At 35.6% G+C, this 15,502-nt stretch overlaps 1 protein-coding gene across 1 annotated transcript; it reads right to left on the bottom strand.

Annotated features, from left to right (window-relative positions):
• Nucleotides 1-208: 208 nt before the first annotated feature.
• Nucleotides 209-12,750, bottom strand: LOC112040138 (aspartate--tRNA ligase, chloroplastic/mitochondrial). The gene is given in 20 exon segments (XM_065767346.1): nt 209-592; nt 2,368-2,425; nt 3,793-3,873; nt 3,998-4,096; nt 4,842-4,858; nt 4,861-4,906; nt 5,006-5,067; nt 5,070-5,142; nt 5,144-5,187; nt 5,337-5,357; nt 5,360-5,431; nt 5,434-5,530; nt 7,383-7,505; nt 8,493-8,613; nt 8,948-9,039; nt 10,522-10,593; nt 10,736-10,847; nt 11,589-11,698; nt 12,094-12,237; nt 12,313-12,750. Coding segments are annotated over 20 exon segments (1,965 nt in total). The 5' UTR covers nt 12,664-12,750; the 3' UTR covers nt 209-422.
• Nucleotides 12,751-15,502: the final 2,752 nt, after the last annotated feature.

The raw sequence follows: 15,502 nt of genomic DNA on the forward strand, positions 1-15,502 counted from the left end.
GTTCAAGCATTGTTTGCGTAGCACACCGAGGCCATATAAGCAAGGAAATGCCGATTTCCGTGTCACAGATTCACACACAAGAACACAGACACCTCTAGATGATGTTCAGTGGCATGTCAAGTGAACGATATCTTCTTATTGTTGTATTTCCATGGCTATTATACAGAGTCTGCAAGCAAATCGAATGCTATAGCAAAAAGACAGTACGAAAGCAGAATAATAACCTTTGATGCTTGTTTTAACCCTGCCTAACCACAATATTGATATATTCTGTCCTTAAATATATGGTAACCGTTCCCTCACATACTAAACTGGGTGCCAAAAGAACTAGCAAAAGATCCCAGAGCAATACATATGAGGGAATATCAATGAGCAAATTCAAATAAATGATTAGTGTAGATGAACAATTGAACAAGAAGACACTACTGAGTTTGAAATGATAGATCTTTCAACTGCTGAGTATCGACCTCTGATGATGCACGAGTGAGGGCACACTGTGCAGTTGTTGTCTTTGGGAAAGCTATAACATCACTGATGGAATTAGCACCTGCCAACAACATAACCAATCTATCCAACCCATTAGCGATTCCTCCTGCAAGGGAAAATAAGAACTTCACGTGAATTAATATTTCAAGAGCAGATGATCATAATTTGCTATCTAGACAAAACTATTGATGCATATATATGTATGTATATAGGTATGCATACGCAAGCAGGCAATGAATTGTTACTTGAAGCTGGTGCAGAGTTTCATACCATGTGGTGGAGCACCCATGTCTAATGCCTCCAGAAGATAACCAAACTTTGCTTCAGCCTGTAGAGAAATTGACATATTTTCACATTATTGGAGGAAAGCAAAGGTGTTCAAATCTACCTCATAAATCAACTACACTAGCATTCTTCTAGATATCCACTCTTGGCTTCTCTGGCTCTTACCAATTTCATAAATTCCTTAGACTTTAAACTATCCACAATATTATAAATTCAGGATCAAACATCACTTTTCCTCATACAAAATTTAATATGCATTCCCTTTTCCTGTTCAAGAAAAAATTAGGCTAGAGTTTATTTATTAAATTTTATAAGTAGCTGTCATTTTCATGTCCATTATTGTCTCTCTTCTCTTCCTGCCTTATATCCAAATCAACAACCAAATGAGGTATTTTTTAATGTGTTAGACATAACCTATACAAAAACTAAAAGTTAATTAGAGCATTAACAAAATGCTCATATACAGGATGGTTCTTTTTTTTTGGATAAATATCAGCAGTAAGGCATTGCACCAATGGAATTCCCAGTTTCCACTTCTGCTTGTGCTTACTCAAATCTCTAATCAACAAGATTACTAAATCAAATAAATAGTTCAAACAAGATATGAACCAGTGCTACATACACAAAGACAAACAAACAAGGAGGTTTAGAAAGGGAAGGGATTTGAATCCTGATGTCTAAATTGGAAACACAAGGAGGTTTGGAAACACCAAGAGGCGCTAACCAATTGAGCTACAAGGCTCTTGGCCTACAATCTAGCCAAATACTACCAAACGGATAAAGAAAAAGAAACAAAGAAAATATTCATAGTGATGATATAAGAACATGAAACAATCAACGGCAATGATTTTTCACAACGGAAATTTATCACACTTCACTGGAATTGCAAGGATGTATTACAAACATGAAACAGACCTCAAACCTCTGTTCTGATTCGTTCCACTCAAACATTGGAAAATCAGTCACCCACAGAATTGAATGCTTGGACTACATATCAGACAAAAATAGAAGAAACATCTTAGAGAACAAGAGAAACTAAGGCTATTTATCTTTTCAAACTGAAGAGCAGATTAGAAACTTACATGGTCAACCAAGCCTAATTCATGGGCTACAAACACCCTCAGACATCAAGAGTTTTATTTACTGACGCATGTTGACCCACTGCAAACAACAAAAGATCACCCAGTCCAGCAGAGCCTCGTCTCAGCAGTTGATCTTTATTTGTAGGATCCAAACTTGATACTAGAGCAGGAATTCCCTCAAGACCCCCTAAATGGAAACATTGAAACTGTCAAGGATGGAACCAAAATAACTGTTCACCATGAAATATAAATACCTATCCATCTATCCCCCCCTGCCACAACCACCCCCCCCCCCCAGGAATTAGCACCTGCCAACAACATAACCAATCTATCCAACCCGTAAGCGATTCCTCCTGCAAGGGAAAATAAGAACTTCATGTGAATTAATATTTTAAGAGCGGAATGATCATAATTTGCTATCTAGACAAAACTATTGATGCATATATATGTATATAGGTATGCATACGCAAGCAGGCAATGAATTGTTACTTGTAGCTAGTGCAGAGTTTCATACCATGCGGTGGAGCACCCATGTCTAATGCCTCCAGAAGATAACCAAACTTCGCTTCAGCCTGTAGAGAAATTGACATATTATCACATTATTGAAGGAAAGCAAAGGTGTTCAAATCTACCTCATAAATCGACTACACTAGCATTCTTCTAGATATCCACTCTTGGCTTCTCTGGCTCTTACCAATTTCATAAATTCCTTAGACTTTAAACTATCCACAATATTATAAATTCAGGATCAAACATCACTTTTCCTTGTAACAAATTTAATATGCATTCCCTTTTACTATTCGAGAAAAAATTAGGCAAGAGTTTATTTATTAAATTTTATAAGTAGCTGTCATTTTCATGTCCATTATTGTCTCTCTTCTCTTCCTGCTTTATATCCAAATCAACAACCAAATGAGGTATTTTTTAATGTGTTAGACATAACCTATACAAAAACTAAAAGTTAATTAGAGCATTTAAAAAATGCTCATATACAGGATGGTTTTTTTTTTTTTTTGGATAAATATCAGCAGTAAGGCATTGCGCCAGTGGAATTCCCAGTTTCCACTTCTGCTTGTGCTTACTCAAATCTCTAATCAACAAGATTACTAAATCAAATAAATAGTTCAAACAAGATATGAACCAGTGCTACATACACAAAGACAAACAAACATACAAGCATATATGCATATGTAATATTTCTACACATATCCAATGAGGAATGGGAAGTAATCTACTGTAACTACACAAAAATTACAAAACCCTGAGACCCATAACCCCTACCTACAATAGTGTACTTCCAACAAAGCCACAGGTTTATGTTAAAGTCCAAAGTGGAGAGGGTATTAGATATAGAATTCTGTTTAATTGGATTAAAGTTCTTATATGTGCTTAATAAACGAATTAGAAACCCAAATGCAATGATAACCTGTTTTATTATTACAACCACAATATGAGGTTTAGATCAAACATAAATTAATCGTGTCACATAGTTTCACCTTATTAATCAAACATATGACTCTCTAATTGCAATATGACCAATTCAATTTTAGCTTATTCTAATATATTTTAATGGCTAGGCTATTTTAGAAACATTTAATTCAATCTTTCACCAGTACCAAGAAAAATAGTGGACCATACAAATAAAACTCTGTATGCAAAGACAACTATGTAAGCAACATCATTTGATCTTTTTCATACAGGAAGTGCACTTTTGTGATGAGCTTAGGGCTTAAACTTATGAGCTTTATCTACTAATCTCATTCTCATAATCACTATGCAGTATAATTACTCATGTAGAGACATACAGACTTTTTTTATTAAGTAATATAGAGATACAGAGTATTAAAACTACAGGAAACAAAAATCACCCCAAACAATAGCCATAATAAAATGTGTGCAGAGCCAATTACACTGCACAAAAGATTATGGGTCTACTCACCTGCTCCTGGGAGATGCCAACAATTTCCAAAACCTTTTGCTGTACGTCACGTTTAAATATTCTCAAACTTCCCCCACCAATCTGACAGGACCATAGGAAACAGGGTAACAACATATTGGTTAACATCAGGGAGAAAATAATCATAGGAGCTTCTGGCTTGCAGATGCCAGAAAATGAAAAAAAATTAAAAAGGATAATAAATCACCTCCACTCCATTGTAAACCATGTCATAAGCTAGTGCACGAGCAGAGGCAAGATCATTCATGTCTTCAGGATTTGGGGCAGTGAAGGGGTGATGTAAGGCCTGTAAAACAATAATTTCATCCACACATGTACAGATATAGGCTATGAAAGATGTCTTGCAACTTGTATCAACAACTAATAGCACAGAAATCCTATCTTGAAAAGCAACACAAAAATCAGAAGTCAATATAAAATGACTTAACCCAATATACATAATCTAGTATTAAAAGCAGCTTTTTCTTTTGGCTAAATTGAAAGAGAGGAGGGTTAAGGCCCATTAAGCATAATCCCAAGCCCACCTCAAAACTCCCAAGGTAGCTTAGGTACTTAATAAAACAGCAGACTGAAAAATCCTACCTCACTAGGGATAGATGCAATAAAATATAATAAGGAACAAACCTATATGCACCAAATCACAAGATGTATAGACAGAAATAAGATGCAACAATGCCTAACATCAAAGTAATGGTAAGAATCTACAATGTCAAGAATAATTGAGTACCAAAAAAAAAAGGAACAATCTAGCCAAATCCTTTCTTGATAATTCCATAGTAAGGGAGGGATTTGAACCCTGATGTCTAAATTGAAACACAAGGAGGTTTGGAAACACCAAGAGGTGCTAACCAATTGAGCTACAAGGCTCTTGGCCTACAATCTAGCCAAATCCTATCAAATGGAAAAAGAAAAAGAAACAAAGAAAATATTCATAGTGATGATATAAGAACATGAAACAATCAACAGCAATGATTTTCACAATGGAACACTTCACTGGAATTGCAAGGATGTATTAAAAACATGAAACAGACCTCAAGCCTCTGTTCTGTTCGTTCCACTCAAACATCGGAAAATCAGTCACCCACAGAATGAATGCCTGGACTACATATCAGACAAAAATAGAAGAAACATCTTAGAGAACAGAGAAACTAAGGCTATTTATCTTTTCAAACTGATGAGCAGATTAGAAACTTACATGGTCAACCAAGCCTAATTCATGGGCTACAAACCCTCAGACATCAAGAGTTTTATTTACTGCGCATGTTGACCTACTGCAAACAACAAAAGATCACCCGGTCCAGCAGAGCCTCGTCTCAGCAGTGATCTCTTATTGTGTAGGATCCAAACTTGATACTAGAGCAGGAATTCCTCAAGCCCCTAAATGGAAACATTGAAACTGTTCAAGGGTGGAACCAAAATAACTGTTCACCATGAAAATAAATACCGTATCCTCTATCCCCCCCCCCCCCCCAAACCAACACAAACAAATAATAATAAAAACAAAAAAGAAGAAACAAACTCATTACCATCATCCAAGACCTTCAAGAAGGCAAACCCTTTGCTCCAGATTTGTTTGCTTCATTGTAAATATCACCTTTCTTAAGAGCTGTATTTGAATAACTTTGGCACCTGAGGGCACACATAGCATCTTAATAATTCCCCCACTCTTCAAGGCATCTGCAAAAACCCTGAAGGGGGAATCTGAGAAAATATCAGATACCTGCAGCTCTAATCAACGAACATTTTCAATAAAACCCATACAGAATGGAACTAGGTCAAGCATACAAATCAATTCTCATATAACTAATATAATTAATCAGTCTCCACATGAAACTTCCTGAAGGAACATTCTACAGTCTTAAGTGTTCACTCAAGCTAACTACTAGAGAGTTAGAAGCAGCAACTATCAATTTCGCAATATCCAGCAATTTATGAACATATGCAAATTACTTTTATGTTTTGGATGTGAGGATTTAAAATCAAGGAATTTGAGTAGCAAATTATAGTAAAAATTGCCTGATATGAGTTTCTGCATGATGATCATGACTTGTGAGTTACAAGAGACAAAAGAGAGAGAATTAATCCACCAAATCACTTGTCTTAGGTATTTAAATTGAAAATTAATAATAACATTTTTTGAAATAAAATTTGAAATCCTAGTCTCCCTTATGATTCTCTCTGAATGACCCATTGAAGAAACGATAACCACATACATGACCAGAAAGATTCTTAACATTATCCACCAATGACAAGAAAGAGAAAAGGTTACCGGATACAGTTATACACTAACAAGTACAAAAGAAAATGAGAGAAGGGTGTATGATGACCAGAGAACTTATCAAAAAAACAAAGGATGACCAGAGAACTTCCATAACACTGTACAGTAATAAGTCAATGACTGCGAGATAATGTGTAGAGTAACCAACGCAAGTTTGGCCCTCAATAAGGGCCTGTTTGGTTGGAGGATAAAAGAGATTTTAGTTTTCTCTCGAGGTGTTTGGCTGGGTGGAAAAGTGGAGGGATAAAAAACTCTTTTGTAGATTCTTCAAAAAAAAAAAATCCTTTTGAGAAGAAAAAAAAATGTAAATTGTATAATTGTACTCCTATGCCCCTAGTACAAAGAAAAAAAAAATTAATAGAATATAAAAAATAAATAAATAAAAGAGGCTNAAAAAAAAAAAAAAAAAAAAAACTTTTGTTTAGTTGAGAAGAAAAAAAAAAAAGTAAATTGTATAATTGTACTCCTATGACCCTAGTACAAAGAAAAAAAAAATAGAATATAAAAAATAAATAAATAAGAGAGGCTGCAAGTTGAATATGGGGAGGGCAGATTTGGAATTTCCCATCAATTTTCTCCCTCCCCCACTTTTCTCCCCAAATATGGGAGAAAACCATTTCACCCCAAATGGTGGGCCCAGGAAGAAAACTCCTAGGCCTCACCATTTTCACTCCCCCCACCCCTCCCCAACCAAATACACTTTCCCCTCCTCCCCCTATTAAAATTCAGTATGATATTAGATTTTTTTACTAAGTTAAGTAATTATTAAATAGGGAAGTAAAATTTAAATATCCAAGGAGCGTATGAGAACCATTTTTAAAGAGTCACAATTTCAATTCAGGAAATAAATAAATAAATAAAAATTTAAAAAAAAAAAAGGAAAAAAAAAAGGCGCAGAATGTACTCTTTCTAAACAGCCATCCAATCATACAAGGATCTCAAAGAAGAAAACATAGTTGCATGCCAGTGATGCACAAGACCATCAAAAGTCCTACTATTCCTCTCTCTCCCCAAATTTTTACCATACTTATCTATGTAAAAATTTTGGCCCAAAGGGGAGGGGGAAGGGGAAGGTGAGATTAAAACTAAATTATCCATCTTACATACTTTCTACAGGCTTGAGTGTTTGCACAGGATAAGTATTTGACAGTACAAAATATTATATATTACCAGCAGACATATAATGTGCCTATCCATCTTACAAGTTGTAAATTGATTAAGAGTCACAAAAATTGTAATGTGAGATCAGAATTGCTGTTGTGCTATATGAACAAGTTAAGAAAGAGAACATTACATCTTTCAACTCAAGATCAAATCTAATATCTGGCCTGTCAGAACCATATCGACTCATTGCTTCAGCATATGTAAGCCTTGGGAAAGGATTTGGCAGCTGGACACCTTTAATATCTAGAAAAACCTGCAATATATATAATTTTCTAAGTAAACCTTATAATGGGAAGATGCTAAAGAGACAATAAATCAATACTGCAAATTTATAGTAAACATTCAATACACCATAAAATGAACAACTTGATGAATTAATTTCTGATAACCATATGATCAGCTGGCCAGATAGTTAAAACAAAAATGTTTTCCAAGGACTACTCTCAACAGTGTTCTTGAGGGTGTCAATGAGCCTGTATTGATTCATTCACAAGCTTAGCTCATTCAAGATGAACCTGAGCAAAGTTAGGAGCCTCAAAACCAGCCCAGTTGATATACCAGAATCTGCTTTCATTAATTAATCACAAATCAAACCTACAGCTTAACAGTAAATTATTTAATACTAGACTCACAGACAATTTATTGAAGTCTCTCTATCTGACAACACTATCATTAGTTAGCTTGAAAGTCTATCTGAACTCTCTCTTGTAAACCCTCTAAGAATTCGAGTTAAACCCGATTCTTTTTTCTATTCTTTTGATCTCCAAGTTAAACCTGATTCTACCAAGATTACTATCAACTAAAGCGATACTATATTTTACATTTTTTTTTCATTGGTGAGTTCCACATGCATCCAATGGGTTTTAAAGCCATGACCTTACTCTCTGTCCCATTCTTATGGGAGGAGGAAGTGCCATTTGAGCTCGAGCTCATCGGCGACTAAAGCAAATCAATAGTCAGAGCATTCTACCAACATTTCTCTTGAGATCATCTATCTACCACATCACTTAGTCAACCGTCCTTCCCAGTACTACATCAGGGTCATTATAAGGCTTTCTTCATGTTAGTCCAACTTATTTGTTTACTTCCCCCATCATCTTGTTCTAAAACTTTAACAGATCTCTTCTCATACAGGGCAAAGGGTGTTTTCATCATCTTCTAACTTATTTGTTAAACTTCTATTTTTGCACTTCTCATATACAATTAGGGAGATTTTCAGTGCTGCATCATATAAACTAACCTTCCTGATCAAATCTTCATTAAGCTTCAACATGTCCTCTAAGGGAGTGAAAGCCATTTCCATATCAAGCTGTGTGAACTCAGGTTGTCTATCTGCTCTTAGATCTTCGTCTCGAAAACACCTGCAGAGATTCATTTCAAATGTGAATCACAATTTTAATTGAATAATTTCTAACAAAGATATACATAAACCAAAGACCTTGCCAAAACAAAGTGAAAAACTGTAGTGCCTATTCCCGCATATATTAAAAGGCAGAATGGTGTTCACTTGTTTTCTTCATGCAAGTCTTGGATAAAGAAAGCACACCACAAAAATTAATGAGTTTGATAGAAGAAATCAGAAAGCTCCAATCACATTCAAAACAAAGTAATTTCTCCAAAGCTCAAAGCACTTTAAAATATTAAAAAATAAATAAATAAATCAACTCTCATGCCAGCTAGTCAGGAAAAATTTACCTTGCTATTTGATAATACCTATCGTAACCAGAGACCATTAACATCTGCTTAAACAGTTGTGGACTTTGAGGTAAAGCATAGAATGTTCCTGGCTTCAAAATAGACAATAGAGTGAATAGTCCTGCAGGCAAAGAAGGAAGCATCGCAGGAAATATATATAAACGATGAAAATTTAATCTCAACAAAACAAAATTTGCTCATTCAATTATCATTGAAAAGCACCCCCAATATATGAAAGATAGATATCACTAGTTAGATAAATGAACATTCATCTCTTTCACTGAATTGATAGCCAATATATCTACAATCATTCTATATGGTTCTACAACTCATTAATTGAGAGACTTAGATCATTGTCATCCTCGAGACTAAGACCACACAGATATCATGCGGTGCTTTCAACATGCAATACATTTGTGAGGCGCAACCATCTCAGAGGTGAGATTATTAATAGAAGTTATAGGCACTTAAAGTGGCATCTTATATAAGAAGCACAAACAAAGCCAAATCCCTAATCCGGGGATGCCTCAATACACATCCATAACATGTCAATAATGATTTTCTATTTTGGACATGCCAAAGACATGGTTGTGACATTGTCCAGACACAGTGACCACTAAAGTTGAAAGGGAAAAATATCAATTTTGGTTACCTTCATCAATTTTTAGGCCATATCGACAAATCAACACTCAAGTCTCAACGATCGACCAACAATTTGCTCTCTCTCTCTCTCTCTCTCTCTCTCTCTCTCTCTCTCTAGCCATCACATCATGTTCTCCTAAACCTAACTCCACCACCACAACCACCACCACCACCACCACCACCATTTCATCATTAGACTATGCTGCCGTGGAGGATGATAAAGAATGGAGGTTTCTAGGGTCTACTGGAGACAGCAATCTGGGTAAGGGGAATTTTCATGTTTGACTGGGTGAGTGATCGATTTAATACGCAAGGGAGAGAGAGAAATAAGGGTTATGGTGTTCATTAGGCCTTGGAATCTACTTGATCAATTTGGTTGACATGCTGGGCTAGAGCAATGATTGTGATCCAAAGAGTTATGACTCTTGCACAAGAATTCTAGTATGTCACTTGGACTTCATGGCTCTACGACTTTGGGCTTTGAATTGGTTCAACAAGTAAAGTGCGCTTAGAGTTCGACTCCAAAAGAGTAATAATTGATTTTAAATTAAATTTAGATATGTTTTCAATGCAAATGGGATGACCACACGACACTTTTATGCTTTATATAAGTACATCCCAAGTACAAGGTATGTGATGCTTTTTATATATAAATACAAACAATGTTATTCAATAAAGAAGGTAGAATAAATACATGAGATGTGTGTCTAACTAGTAACTACTATTAAAGGATTAAAATCTAAATTATAATATATAAAATAATTAAATTTAAAAATAATAATAAAAAAGAGGACAAAGAAGAGATGCTGCCCCAAGGACTCGTCCTATCATACAAAGATCTTAGCAAATACTATTTGGTATTTGATGCTTGAGTATATCTGGCAAGAAAGTATATCCAGAAAATAGTGGCAGCTAGAAAAAAATGTACATACCTGAACTCGTGAGGGAACCAAATAATCCCGTGCACCTTCTGGAGTAGATCTAGAGAGTATTGGAGTCTCAATCTACCTTATAACCATGAAAAAATGTCAGCGATCCAAACATTCGGTAACTGTCTATTAAATTTTGGGATAAGCATAGAATAAAAGCAGTAAAAATAGAGTGCTCTTCAAAGTCGACAATAGACAATTATTCACAGGATGGTACCTCCACAAATTGATGCACGTCCTCTAGATATCTTCGAATAAATTTAACCACCTTATGGCGCAGCATTATGTTGGAATTCATTTGCTGCCGCCGTAGATCAAGACATCGATATCTGTCAACATGAAAAGAAGTCCTTTACCAGAAATTTACATAAATTTCAACTAGCAACTCTACCTCAGTCCAAATAACAACATTAGCACATCTACTAGCTTCTTCTCAGCACGGAACTCTAACAATGATTTCCTCAATGAATAAAGGAGTTGACCAGGAACTTTATTAGAGTCATTTATTGGCAACTCCATGAATTTAGTAGATCACTAAGGAATAGGTAAATAACTTGAGAGGGCCCAATAAATGAGACAGCGTAAGAATTGATAATATAATTACTTATTACTTATCAAAAAAAGAGAGTAGATAATAGAATCATTAACAAAATGACAAATGCAAGTCAGAAAACATTGAAGGAATTACTAATTAAAAAAACAAAGATTTTATTGTACTTTGATTAAGGATTCTATGGGATTTATTTATGTCATAATTATGGCTTATTATTATTTTTCCTTATTGATGTAATCCTAAAACACCTAAACACTGAAAAAATGTTGAAATTGTGAATGAAATTTTGACTTAGAACTTTCAAAAGCTTAAAAGTGATGCCACACAAACTCTAGGTAGAGAAACCAAGGGTTCAGGCAGCTTGTGTTGGTTAAGCCTAAGGTTGTTCTGTTATTCATATGTTTTTTATTCTTGCAATCCCACCACATCAGTGCATATGAATTATAAACTGAAAGGTTGTGCTTAACTAACATACACGAGTCAAGAACTAAGATTAGATTATTTTCAAGCCAGCTACCTCAAACGGATTTCCTCCTTAACAGAATCTTTAGCATCATCAGCTGTGGTAACTAAGAATGGCAACTTTGATTTCACAGCATTCAATACTTGAACATGCTCTGCAGCAACCTGGGATGCACAGAAAATATTAAATCAAACCACCCGAAGAGACAGCACATAAGCCAAACTAGGAAGAAATGACAACCAGTTGATTTTGATGCATAATGATACACCATTAGATGTAACCAAATGCAAAACAGGCTAGAAGATTTTAAGAAACACCATTCAAACAATATAAGCATGAAATACAAATAGAACTAATTACAAGATACACTACTTCTAGAATGTCAATCAATTAGGCCATAATACACTATTAGTACCTCCCTAAAGTCTAAATTGATCACTTTTAGTCACTTGGAAATGATCTATTTTAGTCCCTAACAAACTTAAAGTGATCGTTTTAGTCTCCATTATAAACATGTGAAACAAGCAACATTTTTTTCTTCTACATGATAAAATGTTACCTCTATAAAGCCAGTTTTCATTTTCTTGTTGACAGAATCACTCGGCCGAGACCGAACAACGCCTTCTACTGCAATAACATACTCGAGCCTCAAGTCATTGATGGTTGAATGAGCCTCAGGAAACTCATCCGGCAACGTCGTGACCTGAAATTCAAAACCCAGTTATAAAATTCCAAAAAGAAAAGAAAAAACCCAATAATGATAGAAAATGAGTGGTACCTGAACGAGACCAGTATGGTCTCTGAGATTGAGAAAAGTGAGGGAACCGTGGAGGCGGTGGAGGGCGACCCAGCCGCAGAGGCGAACACGTTTACCGAGATCTTCTGTGGATAAATGGCCACAGAAGCTTGTACGGGTCACCCATTGGAGAGAGTTAGAGTTAGAGTTAGAGTTAGAGTTGCTGTTTTTGTTGAGAGGTTGTGGGGGTTTGGGGTTGGGAATATTGTGGGTTTCACTGCTTCCAGTGGTGGAAGCAGAGGAAACAGAGAAAAGGGTTCGTGTGGTTTTGGGGAAAGGTTTGAGAATGAAGGAGCGAAGGAGAGGGAGAGTTCTGAGAAGGAGGAGAGACATCGTGGGTAACTGAGACTCACAACGTCACTCACTGAATGAGGATAGGGCTTTGGAGTTCGGGAGGGTTTAAGGATTAGATTTCCATAGCATAATTACCGTTAGGCGTAAATGTAGTTTTATTCCTTACATTTTGGTCATTTTTATTTTGGTCTCTACATTTTTTTTTTACCATTTTTAATCTCTAAACTAATTAACACATGACATTTAAATTCTTATCGCCAGCCAACTAACATAAAAAAATAAAGTGGCAAACGAAACATCCTATTAGCTGACGTGGCGATTAAATTATTAAAAAAATATTATTTGGCATTTTTATATGCCACGTCAGCATTTTAATTTTTTTATAAAAAGCCATGTTAGACAATTTAAACTAAAACAAAAAATAAATTAAAAAAAAAAAAATTAAACTCAATCCCAAGACCCAAAAAAATTAAACTCAATCCCAAGACTTCTCAAACTCAAAAAAAATTAAACTTAAATCAACCACTCCACAGATCTCAATCCCAAGACCCACAACCCCACGAACCCAGGTCCACCCACAGCACCACGACCCCATGTTGATGTCCACCTAACAACCCAAAATCTCAAATCGGCCACCACCAAAACCCAAATCGCAACCTACACGTCACGCTCCTCAAAACCTAAACCCAAATCAGTCATGCTCCTCCACAAATCAAGACCTAAACCCATAGATTAGCTTCGCTAGCGACAGATCGAAGATGTTGGAAGGTGGGTATGGCTTCGCTGGCGTGAGGGATATTTTTGCCTTCGTGGACGCGTACATGCAAAGCTCGAAGTGGGCGAAGGTGAGAAAAGAGAAGAAAAGGGAGAAAACTCACCGGACTAGCGTCAGAGTGTGGGTTGGAGCTGCGTCGGAGTGTGGGTGGACGTCAGACCTTCGACGGAGTGTGGGGTGGAGCTACGTCTCTCTGTCATCGTTGCGTGGGGGTGGAGCTGAAGGGTTTCATAGCGGTTGCTTTCTCTTGGAATTGGAATTGGAGAGCTTGTGGGGCTAAGGGTTGTGAGTTTTGGGGCGAGCGAGAGCGTAGGGAGAGAATAAGCTCGTTGAAGAAATGGAAGCAGCAACAACAGCCATTTTTAGTTTTGGCTTAAATTAAATGAAAGAAGTGGCAAAGAAAAGTATTAGGAGTTTTTTAACCCAAACCCAGATCTGCTCCAAACCCAGAAACAATGCCATTGGATCTGTTCCAAATCTAGATCTGCTCCTGATAAGAACATAAAAAAGGAAAGGAAAAAAAAAAAAAACCATTCAGATCTGGGTTGGTGTTTGTGTACAATTGATTTTTGTGGAAGAATTTGTGCACAAATTTTGGAATATTTTGGGTTTCTATTCTTTTGTTCTTGGGATTGAATATTTTGGGTTTGTTGTTCTTGTGTGTTCATCATCAAGATGAATTTGGAATAGGAATTTGATCATTTGAATGTGAAATTTACGAGTTTATGGGGTTTATGAGTTTATGGGTTTCTAATCTTATTGTTCTTGTTCAAGGATCTGAGATCTCCATACGTATGATTTTTTGTTTTTAATTCTGTTTGTAATTTTTTTTATTTAGTTAAAATTATTATTTTTAATTTAGATGCTGATGTGGCCTTTCTTAATGCCAAAATAGATATTTTTAATTATTATTTTAGTGTGCCATCTGCCACTTCAGCTTTTTCCGTTAGTTGGCTGACGGTAAGGATTTAAATATCACGCATTAATTGGTTTAGGGACTAAAAGTGGTAAAATAGAAATGTAGGGACCAAAATAGAAATGACCCCAAAATGTAAGAGCCAAAAGTGTATTTACGCCTTACCATTTCCATTCACTTCAGCCCAAAATGGCCAGAATTTTTTATTCAAATTAATTAACCATACAATCACCTCTCTACTCCATCTCGTTCCAAACTCTAGAGTCTAGCCCATTCTGCTCCATTTAATTCATTGTTCATTCCACTCCATACTTCTAATTTTTTTTTTTAATAGATAGATATTTCAAACATATGGTATCCACTTCATAATAGTAATTTTTTATCATTAGATTAAGATACCATTTTTTATAATTCAACAACAAGATACTATATGAGTTGAACTAATTAGAACTTATAGGGTAGAATTCTTTAGAAATGCAGTAATATCATTTATCCACTAACGTAAGTTTTAAATAATTATTTTTTTTTAAAAAGACTCAAACTTTTTTTTTTTTTATGTGAGATAGAATTTTACTCAAACATAATCTAAGTGTATATGTGTGTAAAGATCCCTCCTAAAAATTTGAATCTCGCCCTTCCCTTCCACTCCCCACAAGTATTTATTCACGTTAATTATGTTCCAAGGTGAAAGGCATAAAAGAAAATGAATTAAAAGGAGTCAAAACAAATGGATTTGGACTTGTGTGGGATTCTAGGGTTTTATGATATCATTCTTATTCAAGTGTTCATTTTATTTTCTTTTTTTGCTTGGCTTTTATGGACTCCTTATTTCTAGGTCTGGTGAAATTCATAGACTCACAAATACAACCAATTGTTGTTTCTAGTTGATAAGGAATATTTCTTCAATGCTAAAAAGAGATCAACTCAAGTTAGTCATCCAACAAAGTCTAGTCGTTTGGCACCAAGAACTCAACTGACAGGGTCAATCAAATGACCAACTGATAGGTATTTTATAGTCATTTAACAGCCCAAGTAAACAAATGACCTAGACATAGTCCCAAAAATATACAACATGCCTTCCACTCTAAGCTTGTGTAAATGAAAAGTCTAACACATAAGAGTCGTCATGTCGCTAAGGAGTCGTCACATACCTATGGGTTGTCAGGTACACTCCCTGCCACCTAACA

The sequence above is a fragment of the Quercus suber genome, unplaced genomic scaffold (genome assembly GCF_002906115.3).
Source record: "Quercus suber isolate HL8 unplaced genomic scaffold, Cork oak 2.0 scaffold_796, whole genome shotgun sequence".
NCBI classification, from domain to species: Eukaryota; Viridiplantae; Streptophyta; class Magnoliopsida; order Fagales; family Fagaceae; genus Quercus; species Quercus suber.